Consider the following 20,220-nt stretch of genomic DNA (forward strand, 5'->3'; position numbering starts at 1 on the left):
CCTATGCGTTTTCTCTTACCTGGGAGCTCACTGCGATCTCCATAAGGTAAGACACTTTTTTTTTCTTTAGTGGATTATTCCAGCACAGACTTAGTTGCAGAGGTGTTTGAAAAGGTAATTTTGACTTAGTAATGCCTGATTTTTATTTATCTTAGGGACTCTAATAGGGGTCCTGGTGGTTTTCCACTCACTCCTGTTTAGAGGTCATTTAAAGTCTGCGATGCATTTTGAAAAGAACTTGAGTGATTTTTTTGTAGCGCTTTATCGTAGGCAACCGGTTTTGCTTGAGTTTCCTGACAATGTTTCAACTCTCATTCAAGAGGCTTCTTCAGCTCAGTTCAGTTTCAAGAAACTCAAGTTACCTACAATATAGCACTTTCGATTACCATGACCTGGATGACTGAGAATCTTCACCAACATGTTGCTAAACAATTTGGGAAGAATGCCCTTCGACTGGTACAGGAATTAGAAAGAATATCTATTACAGGAACCACCTGTGCTTCAATTTGAAATGCAGGCAACATGGGATCATTCCTAACATCCTTGGGTTTCATCGTGAAAGGACACAGGGCTGCAGCTATCCTTCAGAGGGCTCAGCACCAGCTGCTCGATGAGAGAGAGAGAGAGACAGATTCATTTCACCATCGATGCACTTGAATCCAAGACTGAACAGATATTTGAAGAACTGATTACCCAGTGAAGTCCTTGAAGATGTCTCTGAGTTTGTTGAGAGGGCGTCAATGTCGCAACACACCAGGGGCAAGGAACAACAGACATGGAAATTCCTTACACTATAGTCTCGTCAGAACAACCACAACCTGGAGAAATTAGTACAGCAACACAACACATCTGGACATACATGAGAAGTGGTTGAAAAACTTATCAGACAGAGAGCTTAACAACTTTGCTGCAACACCAGAACAGAAAACGGAAGTAGATCTCACATGGAAGGATGTCAGAGGAGACAGTCTACCCTTCTTAGACCATGCAGTGCACACTGAAGAATACAAAAGCCTTAATATTGGAGTGAATGGAAAACTTTCACACAGACCAGTACCTGTCGTTTGACTGGACAACCCACTGCAGCACAAGCTGGGGGTCATCAGAACCCTGAGCCATCGGGCTGGAAACGTGTCCACGAGGACAGAGGGGAAGGTGAAGGAACAGAAACACATCAGGGAAGAGCTAAAAAATCTTGTGACTACCCTAACCAAGACCTCAAACAGACCAAGAACAGACAGAGAGGAAGAGACACAAGCTCAGAGGTTACATGTGACCTCAATGACTCTGAGGGGACACCCGCACAGAGTTTAAACCCTGCAACTCTGCAACAGTCCGTTAGAACTGGAGAAGCCTCTTGAATGAGAGGTGAGACGTCTTTAAGAAACTCAAGCAAGTCCAGCTGCCTACAATAAGATTACTACGACCTGGATGACTGAGAGTCTTCACTGATTAAGGTGATTACAGTGTCTCTATCATATTTGTTTGCCTTTAACAGGGGAAAAAAAAGCAGTAGAAACCTCAGGAAGAGCAACTGAGGAGGGATCCCTCTTCCAGGACGGACGGACGTGCAATAGATGTCGTACAGAACAGATCAGCATAATAAATTAACAGTAATCCGTATGACACAATGAGACAGAAAGAGAGAGAGAGAGAGACAGATGCAGGACAGACGGTAATGACAGTAGCTTACAACAACATTAATGAAAGTAATAATATTATAATTCTGGCTACTGTGGTACAATATGTTGAAAGTATATATTAATATCTGATAGTATACATATGGGACAATGCATTCTCCGAGCGCAGTGTTCTGGTGGGATAATATGGCACTATGAGCTCTCTAAGATATGACGGAGCTTGACCATTTAGAGCTTTATAAAGTACCGGAGGATTTTAAATTCAATTCTGGATTTTACAGGGAGCCAGTGCAGAGAAGCTAAAACAGGAGAAATATGATCTTGTTTCTTAGTTCCTGGTGTAGAACTTTCAGTGGTGGATGACCTTTGTCCGAGCTGCATTCATCACCAGCAAAACTCTGGACTTCCTCTTTTAAAAAACCAGACATTATAACCAACAAGAGTGTCATCATTTACATGTTTTGTATTCTGTGCAGCAGAGCTGACCTTCAGGGAAATAGCCGGCATCCTCGTGAGCGATGGAGGAAATCTATGCCAATGTTGAAAATGCCAAACCTGTCAACCCGAGACCTTCAACAGCGCAGACGACAGGTGAGAATGTGAACAGATGTTTATTATCATTACTGTTGTATTATTGACTGTGTTTACTGGTGTTCTCTGTGTTCAGGCACCAGGAGCTCAGAGAGATTTCCTGGAGCTGTTGTTCCCTGCCTGGGGCTACTCAATGTTCTCCTGCTGGCTGGGCTCACCGGCCTCGGTGTCTACTGTAAGTCTGCTTTTTTTATTCAAGTTAATGTCAGTTTGAAGTTGTGATTTTTCAGGAGCAATATTCTGCGCTGAGAGATGCACCTAAATGTTAGTCAGCTTTCTTGATTTTTGTCAATTATTTTACTTACCTTTTTAGAGTCTGTCTTGAAAAGCATCACAAAATATAATTGAATATTGACCTCATTTTTTGTTTTGTAAATACATTTGTCATGAAGATGATTTTTTCCAGGCTGATAAAAAGTCATAGTCAAGCAGCTTGCTTCCAGCAGATTATTTACTTTAAATTCTACTTTAGAGATGAGTTTTCAGTATTTTCTTCTGCCTGGTGCTTGTTAAACACTGTAGCATAATGCACATTTTCATTTGTATTTTATTTTATTTTATTGCTTTATATTCACATACTTTTTATTCATACTCTTTTTCTTATTTCTGATAATTCTCTATTCTTTATATCAGAGCGACTGTAACAAATCACAATTTCCCTCGAGGATCAGTTAAGTATTTCACATTCTGATTTCTGACTCTGAAATTTGTACAACCTAAGCTGAAAGGTTATGAAAGTCAGTAAATTATAATAGTTAATAAAAGTATTGAAACTGTGCCATTTTGAAAATATATATACAAAAATCTGACATGTTTTTTCATTAGATTTTACAAAATAAAAACACACTGATCCAAAAGATTTTTTAATGTAGAAACATAAACAAAATATTTCTTAACACTCCATGACTTATTTGAACCATGTGCATTATTTAGTTTTTGGGATATGCTCATTTTTATGAGCAGAGTGAAAAAGCCTTGTGATCGATTTATCAATCATTCATCTGCGCTGCTTCACGTTTTTGCACTACTTGTAATGTAGCACAATGACGTGAATCATGACACGAAAGAAGCCACAGTTTTCTGCTGCAAAGAGAATGAATGCTCTCACTATTATGGTTTTTATTTTACATCAATATGTAAACTGATAGACTATCACAGGGCTGACACATAGAGACAGACAACCATTCACACTCGCATTCACACCTACGACCAATTTAGAGTCACAGTCACAACTTCTGTTTTTACAGTTTCTGGCTGTGATGAAGGGTGTAATTTTGGTGATTCTTTTAAGGACGACGTGCCTTTTAAACATGCTGTCAGGTTTTGGGGTTCAGGGAGAAATAAATACAAAATACAACCATTTAAAGTTGTACGTCCCTCCCCGAAACCAAAATGAAAAGCAAGTCCCTTAAAAAATTATTTGACATGCCCCCATGATTTTGCACCATCCTGTCCTCTCTCATTAATAGCTGTTAGGGACCAAGCAGTGAGGCAACAAGGACACAGGAGTCGTTGACAAAATCGTGGGTTTTTATTTAGCCAAAAAAATGCATGAAAAATCACAAACCAAGAAATGAATAACTATAGAACAGGTCAACATAACATAACATAACCATACTCAATATAATAAATAAACAAGGTGTGTTAACTGAACAAACTGACCTGTCAAAATGACACATGAGGGAGCAGTGGCTTGGTCAAACCAAATAAACACAAGGGGTAACCAAAATGGACGGCAACTGCAAGTAAACACAACGCAAATCTAGCTAAATCCAAATCAACATTTTTTATGACCTTAGGGCAGAATTATGAAATATTTTGACTACATTAATATCAGTATAGTATCAGTATGTATAGAAAACCATGATTATATTCTACTTTTAACTCTGTAAACTCTATGTACAGTCCGTTTGTCTTGTTCCAATAACTTAATTTCAGCCACTCAGTTTATGTAAACATGAATTTATTTATGCATGAGGCACCTTTTCCAACTAGAAGTCTTGTAAGCATCTGTATTAAAGCTAAAAGCCAGAGTTTAGTCCATGGTATGTTTAAAAGAAGCACTGTGTAGCAATTAATGACATCTAGCAGTGAGGTCTGCCAATTGTAACCAGCTGAAACTACTCCCATGTGCCAAGCGTGAACTCCCTGTTAGGATTCCTTCAGTGTTCAACGGACCAGGTGATTAAAAATGGTTAAAACACTGACTGAAGTGAATCAGTGTTTCTCCTCCACGGTTTGGCTGATCGGGGACCTACCTACCACTAGCCCAGTACCTGCCAATGTGCGATCACCTTTTTATGCCTCTGAGCCAGCAACAGCCTTGGCTGGAGTAATTTGAATTGAATTTGGTGGTCACAGGTCAAAGGCCACTGTGACCTTATGCCCGTCTTATTCTGGGAACGTGATATTTCAAGAAGGCCTTGAGGGAATTTCCTCAAATTTGGTGCAAACGTCCACTTGGACTTAAGAATCAGCTGATTAGAATAAGGTAATTGAAGGTCAAAGCATCCATGTTTTCACAGACATAGATGTAAACGATAACTGCAACTTGATGGGTTCTTGGAGGCATTCAACTGTGAGGCGGTAATTCTACTTAAGTCAGGACCACTTCAGTCAAAGAAAACGATTTCCATTTGCAGTAATATATGTGGCAGTATGGCTCTGTTCTGGGGCCTCTCTGCCCTCCCTAGGCCACAGAAAGCCTGAGGCGGAGAAAGCACACCTCCCTGCCCTTCCATGCGCCTACATGGAAAGCCTAAGGCAGGGAGAGCAGCAGGAATGACCCACCAGGAACAGAACAGAGCTTCAGTGACAAACAGAAATGACATTGATAAGTCAGACACAACATGAAAAGGAGGAGCTGGGGTGGAGGTGGGTTGCAAAGCAGCTTGCAGAGGAAGCAGCAACAGTAGGCAGGCCAGAGCAGTTTAAATAGGGCACCCTGAATGATCCAATGTTTCGTTTATCTTTTCTGGGCTTTTGTATGAACATGGCGGTACACTGTCTGCTACCTATGTAGATATTAACGGTTCATTCTAAGGTAACAAAATCACAAAAGTTCGTATTTTCAGGTGATTATACACCAAAGAAAACACACTTATAATGTTATATTCCATTTCTGCCAATATATACTTGTAAATCCTACACACTGGACCTTTATGTGGCTACTGTCTCTGCATGAACAGTTGTTAAAGTATGCAGCTAAGTCATAACTTCCAGGTGAAAAAATGTCTTTGCTTGAACAGTTCCCCAAAAAACTCTTTATACTTAAACGACTTTCACTTCCTTTTTATGATTGTGATAAATTGACAGTACAACTTCTTCATAGTGTGACCTCTAAGTTCCACTATTTTCACTTTTCCGGGATTCTTTTTTCATATCGCCTTCCTTTTTGTTCCAATGTCATTTTATTTAATGAGTGATCTGAGAGGTAATGTAGTGTGAGGAGTCACTACAGATCCTTCAAACAAGGCAGAGTGAGGGGAGTTTATTTATTGTCATATGCACAATAGTTACAGAGAAGCTGATGTAGGTGATGAAAATCTTAAATCTCAGGCTCCCTCCAACAAAAATCATTAAATATGTGTAAAAAGAAAATCATGCAAAAGGGCTTGAAATGTCTATAGAATATAAAATATGTTTGTGGCAGACAGTAATTGCAACATGAATAAACTATAATATAAACATGATGAATTACACGTATACGTGTACTGAGAGCGACATGAGTCTAAGCAGGAAGTCACACAGCCTCCAACTTCTGTAATAGAACGTAGGATGTGGGTCTTGTCTGATCTTTAATGTCTTTTGTTTGATGCATGTTACAGAGAAAATCTGTCCAGCAGAGTGGAGGATGTTCAGCTGTGTCTGTTATTTCCTCTCCACTCGGTCTGATTCTTGGGAAAAAGGCAGGCAGGACTGCAGAGACAGAGGAGCAGATCTGGTCGTCATCAACACTTTAGAAGAACAGGTAGTGTGTGTGCTTCTTTATCCCCTGACCAAAAACGATATCCCAAGGAAAATGTTCAAATCAGTCTATATGGATATAGATATAGATATAGATATAGATATAGATATAGATATAGAAGACTGGCAGTTTGATCACCGGCTTCTCCAGTCCACATGTTGAAGTATCCTTGGGCAAGATACTGAACCTCAAATTGTCCTAAGTGGCTGTTCAGTCGGTGTATGCGTGTGTTTAAGCTGAATGGCATGTGGCACCTTGTATGGTAGCCTCTGCCACCAGTATATGGGTGTGTGAATGGGTGAATGTGACATGTAGTATTAAAGCACTTTGAGTGGTCGGAAGCCTAGAAGGGCACTATACCAGTGCAGGTCCATTTATTACTATCGATAATGAAATTCACTTTTAAAGCCGCAGTGTGTAGTAATTTCTCCCATCTAACATTGAAATCGTATATTGCATTCAAACAGATAGCGCAATAGTCGGGTTACATTATTCATTTATATTTTGATCTTCATCTGGTGATTCAACGCCTGCAACGGTAGGGAGAGGGAGAGAGCGAGGACAGAGAGGCAGAGGATCGGTAGGAGTTAGGCGTGGAGGAAGAGCAGGAGGAGGAGGAGGAGGAGAGCGACAGTCAAGACCACGACGTTTACTTACCTGTCGAGAAGAAAGCAGGCAACTTCAGCGTCCCTTTTAAAACCTTTCTCCTTCAGCAGCTCTCTCCACCTGGGAAAAGGCTACCCCGATGTTGACCCTCGTTTTTTGAAGTCGCCGGTCACGTTGCCTTTTGATTCCCTTTTGCGCTTTCTTGGCGACGAAGGATTCCGTCTCCCATGATGCTGCATATACATGATCCTGCATTATGCTCAAAGAGTGGAACTTTGTTATGCTGCAGTAGTGCAGGCTTTCAGATTCGCTGGGATAGCAGCAAAGCGCCTCTTGCTCCTCTCCTTCATCTTCTCAGTCAAACAGTGCTGGCCTGGCTCTCAACGAAAACGCAGAAGGCGGGGCTATTCCCTCATAGAGCTATATGTCCCTTGCTGGCGGATGTATTTTCAAGATGGCGGTACGTTAAGGAACCCCCCAACAATGTACAAACAAATCCGAAATTCTCCTTTTACGAAAAGAAGTCAGATTATTGGTGGAGGTAATAACACACCAATGATGACATATTTATGAATGCAGACATTGATTTTTGCCAATAAACAACTGAAAATGCTACACACTGTCCCTTTAATAATTACCAGGAGAGAAAAGGTTGAATTTAACCGCTTTACTTTTAATTTAAAAACTTAACTTACCAAGGTACACGGGTAATAATTTCAGTGTTAAAACAACAATGAAAAACACACACAAATAATAAATAAATATAAATAATGATAAAGAAATTATCTCACCCCAAATAAGGAAAGCAAGTAAAATGAAGGTTAAGGTAGACTGACTTAACATCAATAAGAGACAATGAATAAACAATTTCTTGAGCTAAACTAAAATTTTACAAAATTTGTGCACTGTGAAAGTGTTTTGTAAATGTAGAAAACAAAACTAAATCAACATGATATCTGTAAGATGTAATAAGACATATAAAAACCTCTAAAATGTAGTCAACAAAATAAGATGTTAAACTAACAGAGTAATCTGAGTACTTTAATCCCCACAAACTGCATTCATGATATAGTTTAAGTTAAGATTTAAGCACTCTCATATCCTTTATCTTGAACAGGAATTCATCACTCAGATCATTAGGAGTAACACCTGGATCGGTTTGAATGACAGGGACAAAGAGGGCACCTGGATGTGGACTGATGGGACTCCACTGACTGTTGCGTAAGGCTTACACTACCTTATATTAATTCAGATGTATATGTGCAACTTTGGATGTATGATACCAAATTTATTATTTTATTTTATGACTGTCTAAATCAGTGGTTCCCAACTGGTGGGTCACAGTCCAAAAGTGAGTCATGGGTCCAATACCAAATGGACCGCAAGTGACTCATAAACGTGTCAGGTTTGTTAAAAACACACTTTATTTTGAAGGACAGTGAATTTTCAGCACAGAGCTTTTATTTTGAGGTGCTGTTTCCTGCCGTAGAGTGAGTGACTAACAGGCAGCTACATGACAGAGACAGCAAACTAGCTCGACTCAAATATGACGCTGAATATATTAAACTGTGTGGACCTTGAACTCATGACTGAGGAAAAAATCTGGACCCCGTGGCTGCACCAGTTGGGAACCACTGGTCTAAATAATAATTGTAACATTTCTTGACATGAAGAATTAAACTCATTTATTGGAAGCCAAAAACCCACATTTTTATTTCACCAGAAAAACTTTAAGCTGCATTTGTTTTGTTTTGTTTTTGGGCTCCTGTGGAAAATTGAAAAATCCTGTAAAAATTCACTTGCTTACTGACCTCCCATAGGTACTGGAGAGGCTGGCCTGATAACTGGCGTGAAGAGGACTGTGTAGAAATCTTAGCTGGCAAGAAGACAAGAGAAAACTGGAATGATTTGCGATGTGATACCTCTAAGCCATGGATCTGTGAGAAAATGCCGTAGCATTTAAACCTGTAGTTGGTAAAATAACATTTTGTCATATTTGCTGAAGCTGTCACTGTGTCCACACAGTCCACACAATCATGTTCCTCTGCCTTCTTGTACTGCGTCTAATGCCATTATTGCATGTAAACAAAACCAAGAAGAGTCTCTAATGCAGCTGTCGGTCATGTCAATCACTGCTCGTGACCAGCGGTCAAATTAGGCTGATTAAATATGGATCAAGATTGTTTGACTGCATTGCCTTTTTCTCACCTCAAATGTTTTCTCAATCATATTAACCCTATATATAACCATAACCCTATCATTTCATTTAATTTATTTGGTGAATTTGATAATTTTGATGACTGGGATGCAGAAGAGAGGTTAGAGAATGAAAAGAAAAGAAAAGAAAAGAAAAGAAAAGAAAAGGGAGAAACGGCACAAGGAGTCGCGGGTCTACACCAATCACAGCCTCAGGAGCACAGCTGTAGGTCAGCTCTCTGACGCCGGCCTGGAAACTCGTCAGATCATGACCGTCACGGGACATCGGTGTGAGAGCAGCCTGCAGGCTTATTGGGCCCCGTCAGCGCAGGAGAGACGAGACTGGAGCAACATCTTGTCGTCTCCAAATGTCCCAACAAGCAGTGCTCAATCTGTCAATCTCCGTCCTTCAAATGCCACTGTGATGGACATACCCATATCACTTTCAAATGTCACTATTAATGGTAATGTAGGCCTAGTATTTAATTTTAAATAAGAAGAAGAAGAAGATTTATCTATATTAATTTATTTATTTATAAAAACAAAAAATATGAGCACATATTTACAAGCACGCAGACAGACAACAAACAAGAACATGAACGTATGCAAGCATACATGGATGCATCTTATTTAAAGTGCATAGTGATTCTAGTATTTAGTGACAAAAAAATAAATAAAAAATACCAATTAACAGGCTAGTTAAAACAGAGGCAAATAGAAATGTCTTAAGTTTACTTTTAAAAGAGCTCAGTGTTGGCGCATTTCTGACATTGCTTGGAAGGGCATTCCATCTGCTAGGAGCACAGCAGCTAAATGCTGCCTCTCCAGCTTTAGTGTGCACACGGGGAACAACGAGGAGACCATTAGCTGATGACCTGAGAGTTCTCATTGGCTCATATGGCACAAGTAATTCTTTAATATAGTTTGGGGCAAGGCCATTCAGTGCCTTATAGGCAATAAGAAGAATTTTAAATTCATTTCTGGCATTCAATGGGAGCCAGTGTAAGGATTGAAGAACTGGAGTGATGTGTGTATATTTCTTACTTTTGGTTAAAATACGTGCAGCAGCGTTTTGAATAAGTTGCAGTCGTTTGATGGATTTTTGAGGGAGTCCGGAAAAGAGGCTATTGCAATAGCCTAATAGAGTCTGCTTGTTACAAATGCATGAACCAGTTTTTCAGCGTCTGAATTTGTCAGAAAGTAGAAAACAATCGTTAATTTGTTAATGTGTTCATATGATTTAATCTCGACTACTAGGCTATATGCTTATGAATTAGGCTATGTTGCAATTAAAAACGATTTTGACTAGCCTACTATTTGGATGTTGATTATTTGAAACAAATTTTCTTGGGCCTATAAATGAACACCAGTGAATCATGAAAGTAATAGCCTATCTCAAGTGCACTGGCTTTCTGAAATAATCATCTTCTGAATAATATCACGTAGCTAACGTTTATCCATCATCTCACTTCCCTTCACTGATCAGAGTCGCTCTCTACACTGCGGCCACAGCGGGTTTCTATGGCAACGCCTGTCAGCTACAGAGATTAAATAGTCCGCTCAGCTGTGGCTTGTGAAAAACTCATGATTTTAACTGTAAAACACATTAAAGCATAAATAATTGATTTAATATTCGTTTCTTTGGTAAGTGACCATGGTATAAGCGGGTTAATGCCCTTCGAGGTGTCCATTATCAGGAATTAATGGACTTCGCGGACTTCGTCATGTTTTGGCATAAAATATCTTGTTCTGTACAAAAATGTTCAATCCCAACATTTTCTTCAGGCAACTGGGCTGGTCATGAAGGTTGAACCTGAGGTGCACTTATGATCGTAAAAATGTCCGTCACTGTTTCCTCTAGTTTCTCCCATGAACTGTTACTTCCCCCATTTTGTTGGTACATTAAGACTTTACACTGACATTCACAGCTCTGGGCTATTTCCAGTCGTGCACCTGCAACACACCTTACTAGTATAAACCCTCTCTCAAGTTTCCCTGTAGGTACCATGACATTACAAGTCTATTTAAGGCAACTTCATAACAAATAACATTCATACACTATGTTTATTTCATTGTTGTTTATTTGATCATTTCACAGTGCATAGAATTGCTCAAAAACATCTCCTTTTAAGGAAAAGGAAAAGAAGCATACATTTATACTTCCTCAAAAGATACGAGAAACCACTAAACCTGACGACTCACTTTGGTCACTTGCATGTAACACAGCCTGAGCTGCAAAGCCGACTCCTCAGATAGTCATTAGCATCAATGGAGGAAGTTTATGCGAATGTTGAATATGAGGAATGTGTTGAATTCAAAGGAACCCCCAAAAAACAGACAGGTAAGAATGTTTAATATCATCATTAGTTCTGATTTATCATTTTCTATATTCACTGGTGTTCTCTGTGTTCAGGCTCCGAGGTTTCAAAGAGATTTCCTGGAGCTGTTGTCCTGTTTCTGGGGCTGCTCAGTGTTCTCCTGCTGGCTGGACTCATCGGCGTCTGTGTCCACTGTGAGTTTAACTTACATTCCTGTAAATGGTCTCCCTAGATTTCACACTCTTTCACTTTTTGTCACTTTTTAAAATTATTATTATTTCTGATCTATTTTTGTTTGATTGACTTTCTTGTATTAATGCCTCATTTATGTTTTTTTTTCTGTTAAAGTAGTTTCATTTTCAATATTTTGTCAATTATACACAGAAAAAAATCAAACCCTAGCAGCCAACTCAACAAAACAAGGACTCATTTTGGTGCCATATTCCAGTGGTTTCAAACTTTTTGTGCCCAAGGCACACCAAAGGGCAAGCCAAAGTCTCAAGGCACACCTGTATTTATATCTGTGCACAATAGCTTCTATAACATGTAAAAGCTATAAAAGCTTCAGAATTCACGAGTGGGGTATTCTATGTCGTAAACAAAATGAAATTCTCTTGAGCTTGTGTTCACCACAGATCCTATTCCAAGCATTGACAAAAACCCACTAAAGTCTATTGACTTGAGATGAGGGGACTGGGAGTGCTGCAATGCTGACTCGTGTCTGGATTTTAGGACTCATTTCTGCACTACTCCTGTCACTTCCTCCTCTGCTCCTGAAATACTTACTACAGTTAATATAACACCAGGTCTTGGTTGTAATAATTCTTCAATTTCTCTGTGAGAGTGAATCAATTAGATCAGCTTCAGATTTTGTCTATGCCATCTAAATACCTTTACAAACAGTAACAAAACCTGGCTCAATAGGGGCAGGAGGCTGCAACATATAAAAAGAGGACGCCATCAACCAGCTTTGTTGTGTAACCCCCAAAGCATTAAACAAAAGCACAAACAAACTAAAGGAAACAAAGGGGACTGGAGACCCCGGTCAAAAGGACCAACCACACAGTGGGCCGTCACTCCCAGCATCTCCTCCTAAACTATCTAAAACATGAATTAAACCTAAAGAAAACAAAAGAGACAAATAACGTGACTACCGGCAATCTCCAGCCCAAACTAAAACAACAAAACCCCAGCACCTAAACAAGCATGGGGGAAAAGAACCTGCTTGGGGGACAGAAAACGATGGAGGAAGAAAACAACTCCTCAGTACCTGATCGGCTGTCTGTGTGCCATGTGCCATGCCTCTCCTGTCTCTACACTGCCTGTCCCTCTTATCACCTCCTCCTCTCTCTACCTGAGTGCAGATTGCCCTCAGGTGCACAGCAGGCAGAGGGTGGAGGGAGACCAGGCTGACAGAGAGAGAGAGAACAGGCTGCTGCACATCACACCCCCACCCTAAAAACGTGAATGGGGGGAGCGCCACGGACAACATTCACATACAAACAGCTGACTTTGTGACAATGTGTCGGCCAGGACATTCTCTCGGCCTTTGATGTGCCTGACCTCCACACTGACAGACTGTAAACAGTGTTGCTGTGGTGTGGTGTGGTGTGGTGTGGTGTGGTGTGGTGTGGCAGCCATTTTGTGTGTTTCCCCATAAAACAGAAAGTTGTTGTAACTTGAGTGTACATCCACCAATCTGCCCCAAATTGCTCATGCTTGAGTCCTGGCCTGAGGACTTTTACATGCCAAAATAATTGCATCACCTACTGGCCACAGGAAGTAGGCGCAGACCAGCGACATGCAGGGACCCCTGACGTGTGAGAGGGTGCAAGGGCCCGTTCATTGCTGCTTGTAGCTTTAATTTTATTTATTCAATACCTTTGTATTTGTGTTTTTATTTATGTTTTTTGTATGTGTAATGTTGTCTTTTATGATTGCAGCATGGGTTAAAAGCCCAACGCAGATCTTTCACTCCATGGGAGATGTTTATCTTGAATTACACCAAGTGATGTTACTGATGAACTGCAGTGGAAAATATACTTCACTTCCTGAAGTCTGCTACAGTTTTACTAAACACTTTCATGAGGCATGTGTTGGTTTAGATTGGTATGATAGTCTTTCACAATCATGGGGCAAAATAAGGAAACATGTAGTCTTGTGATATACATTAGGCATCGTGTGAATGCAAAAGGTTGTTTGTGTTTTCGTGAAATGTCTCTTGGTTATTTCAGACCATGTCTCAGCATATGGATCAGCTCCAGATCTCTCCATGATCAAAGCCAACCTGACTGAGAGTCTCAACACCAGTTATGACAAGATTTCTTCCCTGACTGAAGAAAGAGACCAGCTGAAAGCCAGAATCACTGAAATGACTGAAGAGTTGAAGAAGTCTGTCCCAAAAGGTTACACCAACCAAATGACCATCATTAGAGGGTCCTTACCTGCTATTGACACAAGTCTTGTTGATCTTTAATGTCTCTTATTTGTATCTTACAGAGAAAACGTGTCCTGCAGGATGGAGGATGTTCAATTGTGCCTGTTATCTTCTCTCTTCTGGGAGTGGTTCCTGGGATGAAGCCAGAGAGGACTGCAGAGGCAGAGGAGCAGATCTGGTGGTGATAGACAGCTCTGCAGAGCAGGTACTGTGTGTGTGTGTGTGTGTGTGTTTGCACGTTACTGACAAATTTGAGGAAGTACTGAAAGTAAACAAGTCGCCATTACTTTGATGGTGTGTAATCGGAATATGTGCACATTTGAATCAGGCCCACAGGAATGCTGCTCAGCCTTGCTTTCAATTCTAACAACTACTTCCAGTTCAACCCTCCACTAACTGAATAGAGATATAATCATTTGATCATGCCGCTCTTCTAGACCTCCAAATATTACAGGACCAAATAGATCAAATCCCGATAGTGAAATGAGTCATTTTGTGATGTCACACTGGGCACTTTTTACCTGCCATACTTGTCAGCTTCTCAGCTCATTCAGTAGTTTGCCACTCTCACCACCACACCTACCTGCCAGCCTATCCCCTGTCCACACATTTCCCGCTCCTGCCCGTCCATCGCGCCCACTTCATCAAGACTCTCACCTGTGGATCATTACCTCCTGGCACTATAAGGACTCCCTCGTCACAGACTCTCCTTGCCACATTGTTCTTTTTCCTCACTGCTTTGTTGTAACTGACCCTGCCTGTCCCTCATTCTCCTGTTTCGTCTGCTCCCTGGTAAACCACTCTGCCTTCTGTCCTTGACCAAGAGCTCTGCTTCCGAGCCTGACTGAACCCGAGTTGTTGTTTTTTTTTAAATGGAGGGGGGAATAAAATGATGCTCCCCCTGTGCGCCTCAGCAGTCTGGCTTCCCTGGCTCAAATACAGTGGCCTCTAGTTTCAAAGTCGTCCATTGCAGCTACTATAGTACGGAGATATCGCGAGGCTAAATAAACAACTGAGTTTTGTTTACAGGCTACGTCTGTGCTTGTGCCTGCTCACCGGTGTATGCCTCCGCGGATCACTGCGCAGGACGTACTGACCCCCTATAAGCGCCATGCTAACCGCTGAGACCCAGCCACTGGACGTACAGACACAAAAAAGATATCGATCATGTTGTCTCAATATGAAATTGATAGAAAAAGGGCATAACTCCCAAATGGTCAGAGTATTCTTTTAAATGCTCTGCATGAAGGCGTAATGAGTGTTTACTCAATTCCCCATGGCAAAAGAGCGCAATAATGTACTCCATCTTTGTAGATCACGTTAAGCAAGAACATTTTAACATTTGTAGGCAATCACATGAAGCACGTAAACCCTTAAGACACCGAACATAATTTACAATTTGTTGACAGTGTTTCTCTGGTGCGCACGCGTTCTCTTCTTCTCTCGCAGTCTCACTCTGTTTATTTTCTTTTGACTTTTCTAAGATGACAGATGCTGAATATATACTCTCTATCTAATGCTGTGGCTGTTTGTGGTTGGCTGAGAGGGATGTGAACACATTGAATTTCCCCTCAGGGGGATTAATAAAGTAATAAACTTTAACTTAATTTAAACTTAAATCATTAGTTTGCAGCTGTGTTAAAGAATAACTTGTATATTTTTCAACCTGGGCCCTATTTCCTCATGTGTACGTGTGCGTATGATTCATAGGTACAACTCGTTTTAAAATTGGTTCAGTATTGAGGGAGGCGGATGCAGCCGCGAAACAAGCTAAAAAGGTAACGGGGACAAATGCGTCCCGTATAAGTTTGCGCATTAAAAGTGCTTTTTATCACCACTTAGAAACCACTTCGAAATCTTAGAATTCGAGGAATTCTAAGATGTTTCTTAGAATGACGTCACTAAGAGCTACTTTTAGTCTTAGGATTTTTTGTGAATACGAGCCCTGATATTTAATTATGATTATCAGGTTACAGCAAAGTTTTGTGTTGAGATAAATAACTATAAACTGCACACACATACATTGTGGTTAAAACTAAACTATACTGTGGGTTTCTTTATGTTGAACAGGAGTTTCTCAATAAGTTCACCCAGACTGCTTGGATCGGTTTGACTGACAGAGTTAAAGAAGGAACCTGGAAATGGATAGATGGAACTCCACTGACTCTGAAGTAAGGCCTTGCTTTGGTTGAAGACATTTACATATACAACTTTAATTTTATATAACAATACTAGAATTTGCTTGATTTGCATTTCCAGCAGACATTTCTTTCATTCATAGCTGCTGCACATGCATAAATATTGTACACAGATTTATTATAGATAATGAAATGGGACTCAACCCAAGCTGACAGATTTCATAAATTATGTTCCGTCATATAAACTGTTATCCAAAATTGGTAAATTGATGAGTTATTATGAGGTCAGGTGATTATTTAAATACAGGAACTGTGATTGTGTCAGACATTTACAGTATCATGATTCTCTTGTTCATTATTTAACCTGTTAGCAACTGGGAAGTGAACCAGCCTGATAATGGTGGTGGAGATCCACAGTGGGGTGAAGAGGACTGTGTCCATATCAGACCTGACAGCGAGTGGAATGACCTGTCATGTGAAACCTCACTGCGGTGGATCTGTGAGAAAACGGCTCAACATTGCTGAACGTTTTGAGATCATCAATTTAATAATGCTTTGGCTTTGGCAATAATGCTCTGTCATGATGAGATGATCCACCGCCATTCCAGCCAGTGTGTGTATGTGTGTGTGTATCATGTGATGCAGTTGAAAGCCCCATAGAGTAGTGCAGGGATGACGCCCTTTTGTAGACCAACACAGAAGTTAACATTGCCCTGGTTCCCTCAACAAAAGCCTGTGGGATTTTTCAGTAAGATTTTGGATAATTGCAGAAAATAAACTCTGTGGCAAACAAAAGTTTGTGATACTTACAGGATTTGTTTAGCAGGATAGTCTTTATAAAGGAACACAGTTTTTATTATTTCTGAAGCATCAACGCAATCACCATAAGGAAAAAGCTAATGTTGGGCTATAAACAAACAACACTATGGTCGTGTGACTTCAATGTCCTCACCATAACGAGGCTGTAAAGGTGAGTTTGGCATGATGATGCTCTGTGGTCTCATTTAGCCACTTGTTAACAACTGTCTTTTTTAAGACGCATTAAGGCTTCAAAATTTACAATTTGGGTATTGACTGACATATTTTATGTGTAGACCAAAACCTCAAAGTCTCTGAAGCTTGTGTTAAACAGACTTTATTTCAGGCATCTAACCAAAAACCCACTGACTTCAAGATGAGGGAACCAGGAGTGCTAAAATGCTCACTCATTTCCCAGTTTTAGGACTCATTCCTGCACCACTCTGTAACGGCTGCAGCCAATAAAGTTTGTGCTTTCACCTACCCCTAGATTAGTGGTTCCCAGCTGGTGGGTCGCGAATCCATTCTGAATGGATCGCAAGTGACTCGTAAATGTGTCAAGTTTGTGAAAAATACACTTTATTTTCAAGTACAGTGAATTTCCAATACAATGCTTTTATTTTAAGTGCTGTTTCCTGCTGTAGATATATACAATATGCACTTAATTTTGCAATGACAATGTTTTGAGATGATTAAAGAGAGAAAGGAATATTTGTGAAGCTGTGTAATTTGTATTCCATAACTAACTGCAATGTAAAGTCATCTGACCCAACCTGCATATATAAAAACGCCGGAATGAAGCCATATTTCCAGGAGCAGCTGCAAATATAAAACAACACAAAAAGAAATGTTTAACACATTTTTGTCATCCTTGATCTTGGTATTACAGGAGGTACGGTACAAGTGGAAAACGAGGAAGCTAGCAATGAATCTATGACTCTGATACAATCATGGACAACTCGGAGCAGAACTCCATCTTTAATTGTTGCATGTGTTGTTTTAAATGGCACTTTGCTTTATTGCAAATCTTTGTGTGTGTGTGTGTGTGCGTGTGTGTTTCCTGACTTTACTGATAAACATGCACGTGTTTGTTTCAAAGAATAATATTCAAGTGTAACATGCAGTGTAACCGATTTCTCGTCTTCCCGGGTGTACATGGAGGCTTTTGTTTGCAAGCCATAAATGATGTGGACGCTGTGCCAGACTGTGGTGGTAAAGAGGGGCCTGAGCCTTTACATCCTTTAACGTCCGCATGATACGAGGACGGTCACTGTTACAGTTTAATGACGCAGGGCGGCGCATCGGGGGGAAATGCAGCAGGACAACAAAGAAATTTAAGGGGTGAAAGTCCAAGTTGGGCAGGTGGGAGATGTAGTGGATGGGTCCAACAAACACCAACTTTCACCCAGGAGAGCGGTGTTTGCATCCGGTAAAATTAGAAGGCCAAACCCTGTTCTTTTTTCTTAAACCTAACCATGTGCGTTAGTTGTTGGAGGAAAAAAAAACCTCAATTTGCATTGTTGTACTGACGTAGTGCTTTTATTTTGAAAGAGACTGTATGTAATCGTTAAATTTCCTGCGAAAACGGAAGTGTATTTTGAAAGAAGACAATGCATGTAACAGGCAGAACTTGACACAGCATCTCAGAACGTCAACAACCAACACACCCAGGGTACCTTTCACATCGTATCTGGACGTGGAAATTCCATGACCAAACATCAATATGTGACGAGGCAACTGAGAAGGTGGGGCACTTTTATTTTATTTTATTTGCTGGATTTTTCAAGCACAACCAAAGTTGTAGAGGTGTTTGAAAGGTTTAATTTATTTAGAATTAGACTTTATTTACATAGAGACATATGAAATGACAAGTAAGACTGGTTCTTACTTCTATAGTGAATCAAAGGGTGAAAATATACTATTCCTAATTTTCTGGGGACCCCCTGGAACTCCCTTGAGAGCCACCCAGCCAGCATTTGTATGTGTTGGATTGTTTATGGGTGCCATGCCAATTGCCCACATGGGTGGGTTTACCTAAGTGGGCCCCAGGATAAGATGCCCATTTTGAACCCGTACCCACTTAGTACCCAGGTAGCCCTATCACAACCATGTGGGGCCCACATGGGTAAAGCCATTGATGTGGGCAGTTGGCATGGGGCCAATACAGAGCCCATGGACAATCCCATACAGGGACCAAATTCCAGCCCATTTACTACCCACATGGGCCCCACATGCAGATGCTGGCTGGGCAGTGATCTATCCACTGCAGCTATTTTAATAAAGTTCCAGTTTCAGCGCTGGGTGATCTGCACAAGATGTTTTCAGCAATTATCTGTGACACTCATGACTTCAGCAGAAGTTGGAAAAAAGAGACATTATAACCACTGGAGTTTCATCACTTACTGTACAAGAACTGTAGTCGGTTCTGCTGAGATGACCTTCTCCTAAATAGTTTGCATTCCCATGAGCAATGGAGAGAATCAGTGTTGAAAATTTTACATCCATCAACGCAAGACCTTCAACAAATCAGACGAGTAAGACATTGAGCAGATGTGTATTATCATCTGTCATTATTTCTCTTGTATTATTTGGTCTTCTCTTTGTGTTTAGGTCCCAAGGGCTCAGAGAGGAGATTTCCTGGAGTTATTGTTCTCTGTCTGGGGCTGCTCAGTGCTGTCCTGCTGGCTGCGCTCATCAGCCTCAGTGTCCTGTGTGAGTGTGATTTATATTCAGAAGATCAGGTCCTTCCACTCTGAAAGATGTGCATGTTTTCTCTACAAATGTGCTTCACTTTTTCAGTTTTGTGTCCAGTGTTCTTTCTGATTTGTTTGATTCACTGTCTTGTCTTGATTTTGCTCCTGGAGCCTGCTGACACACCAACTCTCATTATCCTTAATGTTTTTGAAACTACTGAGTGCTACCTTTGATTCTCCTGGATCGGTAGACTTCTCTGGACACAGTGAGTAGCATTGTTTCTGCATATGGGTGGATTACTCTGTGCATATCAACATAGGAGGGAACCCCCCCCCAAAAGAGGGGATAGGGTCTGAGCATCAAACACTTCATGTCCTGCATTCTTGTGAATTTTTCTGCATCAACTGAAAATGTTTTTGTTTACGCTGAGAATTCTGTCAAATCAAAGCATCAGTAATGGCAACAAGAGTGTCATTGTCTCCTTATACTATTAATAGCGTGTCACAAGATCACTGTCTAAAGACTTTTATTTAAAAAACATAGACTGTATGAAATTACGCACATAGCCAAGATGTCGTCACCCATTGGTTTGTGGACTATAGTGTTAATTATGACAACTATTTCAGATTTAGTCATAGTCTTGAGACTAATATACTCATTCGGTTTAGTGACATTTTAGTCATTTTTATCCTTCATAGTTTTACTCTACTTTTAGTCCACGAAAATTCAAAATGTTTTAGTCAACGAAACTTAATGACATTTTAGTCATTATGTTTTCTATTTGTTTTTTTAATCTTTAAACTAATCCAGTTAGGCTAATTCATGTATCAGAAAT

At 40.4% G+C, this 20,220-nt stretch overlaps 2 protein-coding genes across 2 annotated transcripts; both read left to right on the forward strand.

Moving 5' to 3' along the window:
• Positions 1-352: 352 nt before the first annotated feature.
• On the forward strand, positions 353-8,765 carry LOC117251694 (C-type lectin domain family 4 member E-like). Its single transcript, XM_078174171.1, has 6 exons — positions 353-1,457; positions 2,120-2,231; positions 2,308-2,439; positions 6,059-6,201; positions 7,922-8,025; positions 8,625-8,765. The coding sequence occupies exons 2-6, from the start codon at positions 2,159-2,161 to the stop codon at positions 8,758-8,760; spliced, it is 588 nt and encodes a 195-aa protein (XP_078030297.1). The 5' UTR covers positions 353-1,457; positions 2,120-2,158; the 3' UTR covers positions 8,761-8,765.
• A 2,448-nt stretch (positions 8,766-11,213) lies between these two features.
• Positions 11,214-17,397, forward strand: LOC144466873 (CD209 antigen-like protein C). The gene is made up of 6 exons (XM_078174658.1): positions 11,214-11,341; positions 11,414-11,512; positions 13,553-13,723; positions 13,818-13,960; positions 15,826-15,926; positions 16,265-17,397. Exons 1-6 carry the CDS (start codon positions 11,269-11,271, stop codon positions 16,416-16,418), a joined length of 741 nt encoding a protein of 246 aa, XP_078030784.1. The 5' UTR covers positions 11,214-11,268; the 3' UTR covers positions 16,419-17,397.
• The last annotated feature ends 2,823 nt before the right edge of the window (positions 17,398-20,220 follow it).

This window comes from Epinephelus lanceolatus, chromosome 14 (assembly GCF_041903045.1).
Source record: "Epinephelus lanceolatus isolate andai-2023 chromosome 14, ASM4190304v1, whole genome shotgun sequence".
Lineage (NCBI taxonomy): Eukaryota > Metazoa > Chordata > Actinopteri > Perciformes > Serranidae > Epinephelus > Epinephelus lanceolatus.

Coding starts and splice junctions, on each gene's coding strand:
- LOC117251694 (XM_078174171.1), top strand. CDS start 2,159: ATGGAGGAAATCTATGCCAATGTTGAAAATGCCAAACCTGTCAACCCG. Junction 6,202..7,921: donor TCAACACTTTAGAAGAACAG/GTAGTGTGTGTG, acceptor TATCTTGAACAG/GAATTCATCACTCAGATCAT. Junction 8,026..8,624: donor GGGACTCCACTGACTGTTGC/GTAAGGCTTACA, acceptor GACCTCCCATAG/GTACTGGAGAGGCTGGCCTG.
- LOC144466873 (XM_078174658.1), top strand. CDS start 11,269: ATGGAGGAAGTTTATGCGAATGTTGAATATGAGGAATGTGTTGAATTC. Junction 11,513..13,552: donor CATCGGCGTCTGTGTCCACT/GTGAGTTTAACT, acceptor TGGTTATTTCAG/ACCATGTCTCAGCATATGGA. Junction 15,927..16,264: donor GGAACTCCACTGACTCTGAA/GTAAGGCCTTGC, acceptor TTAACCTGTTAG/CAACTGGGAAGTGAACCAGC.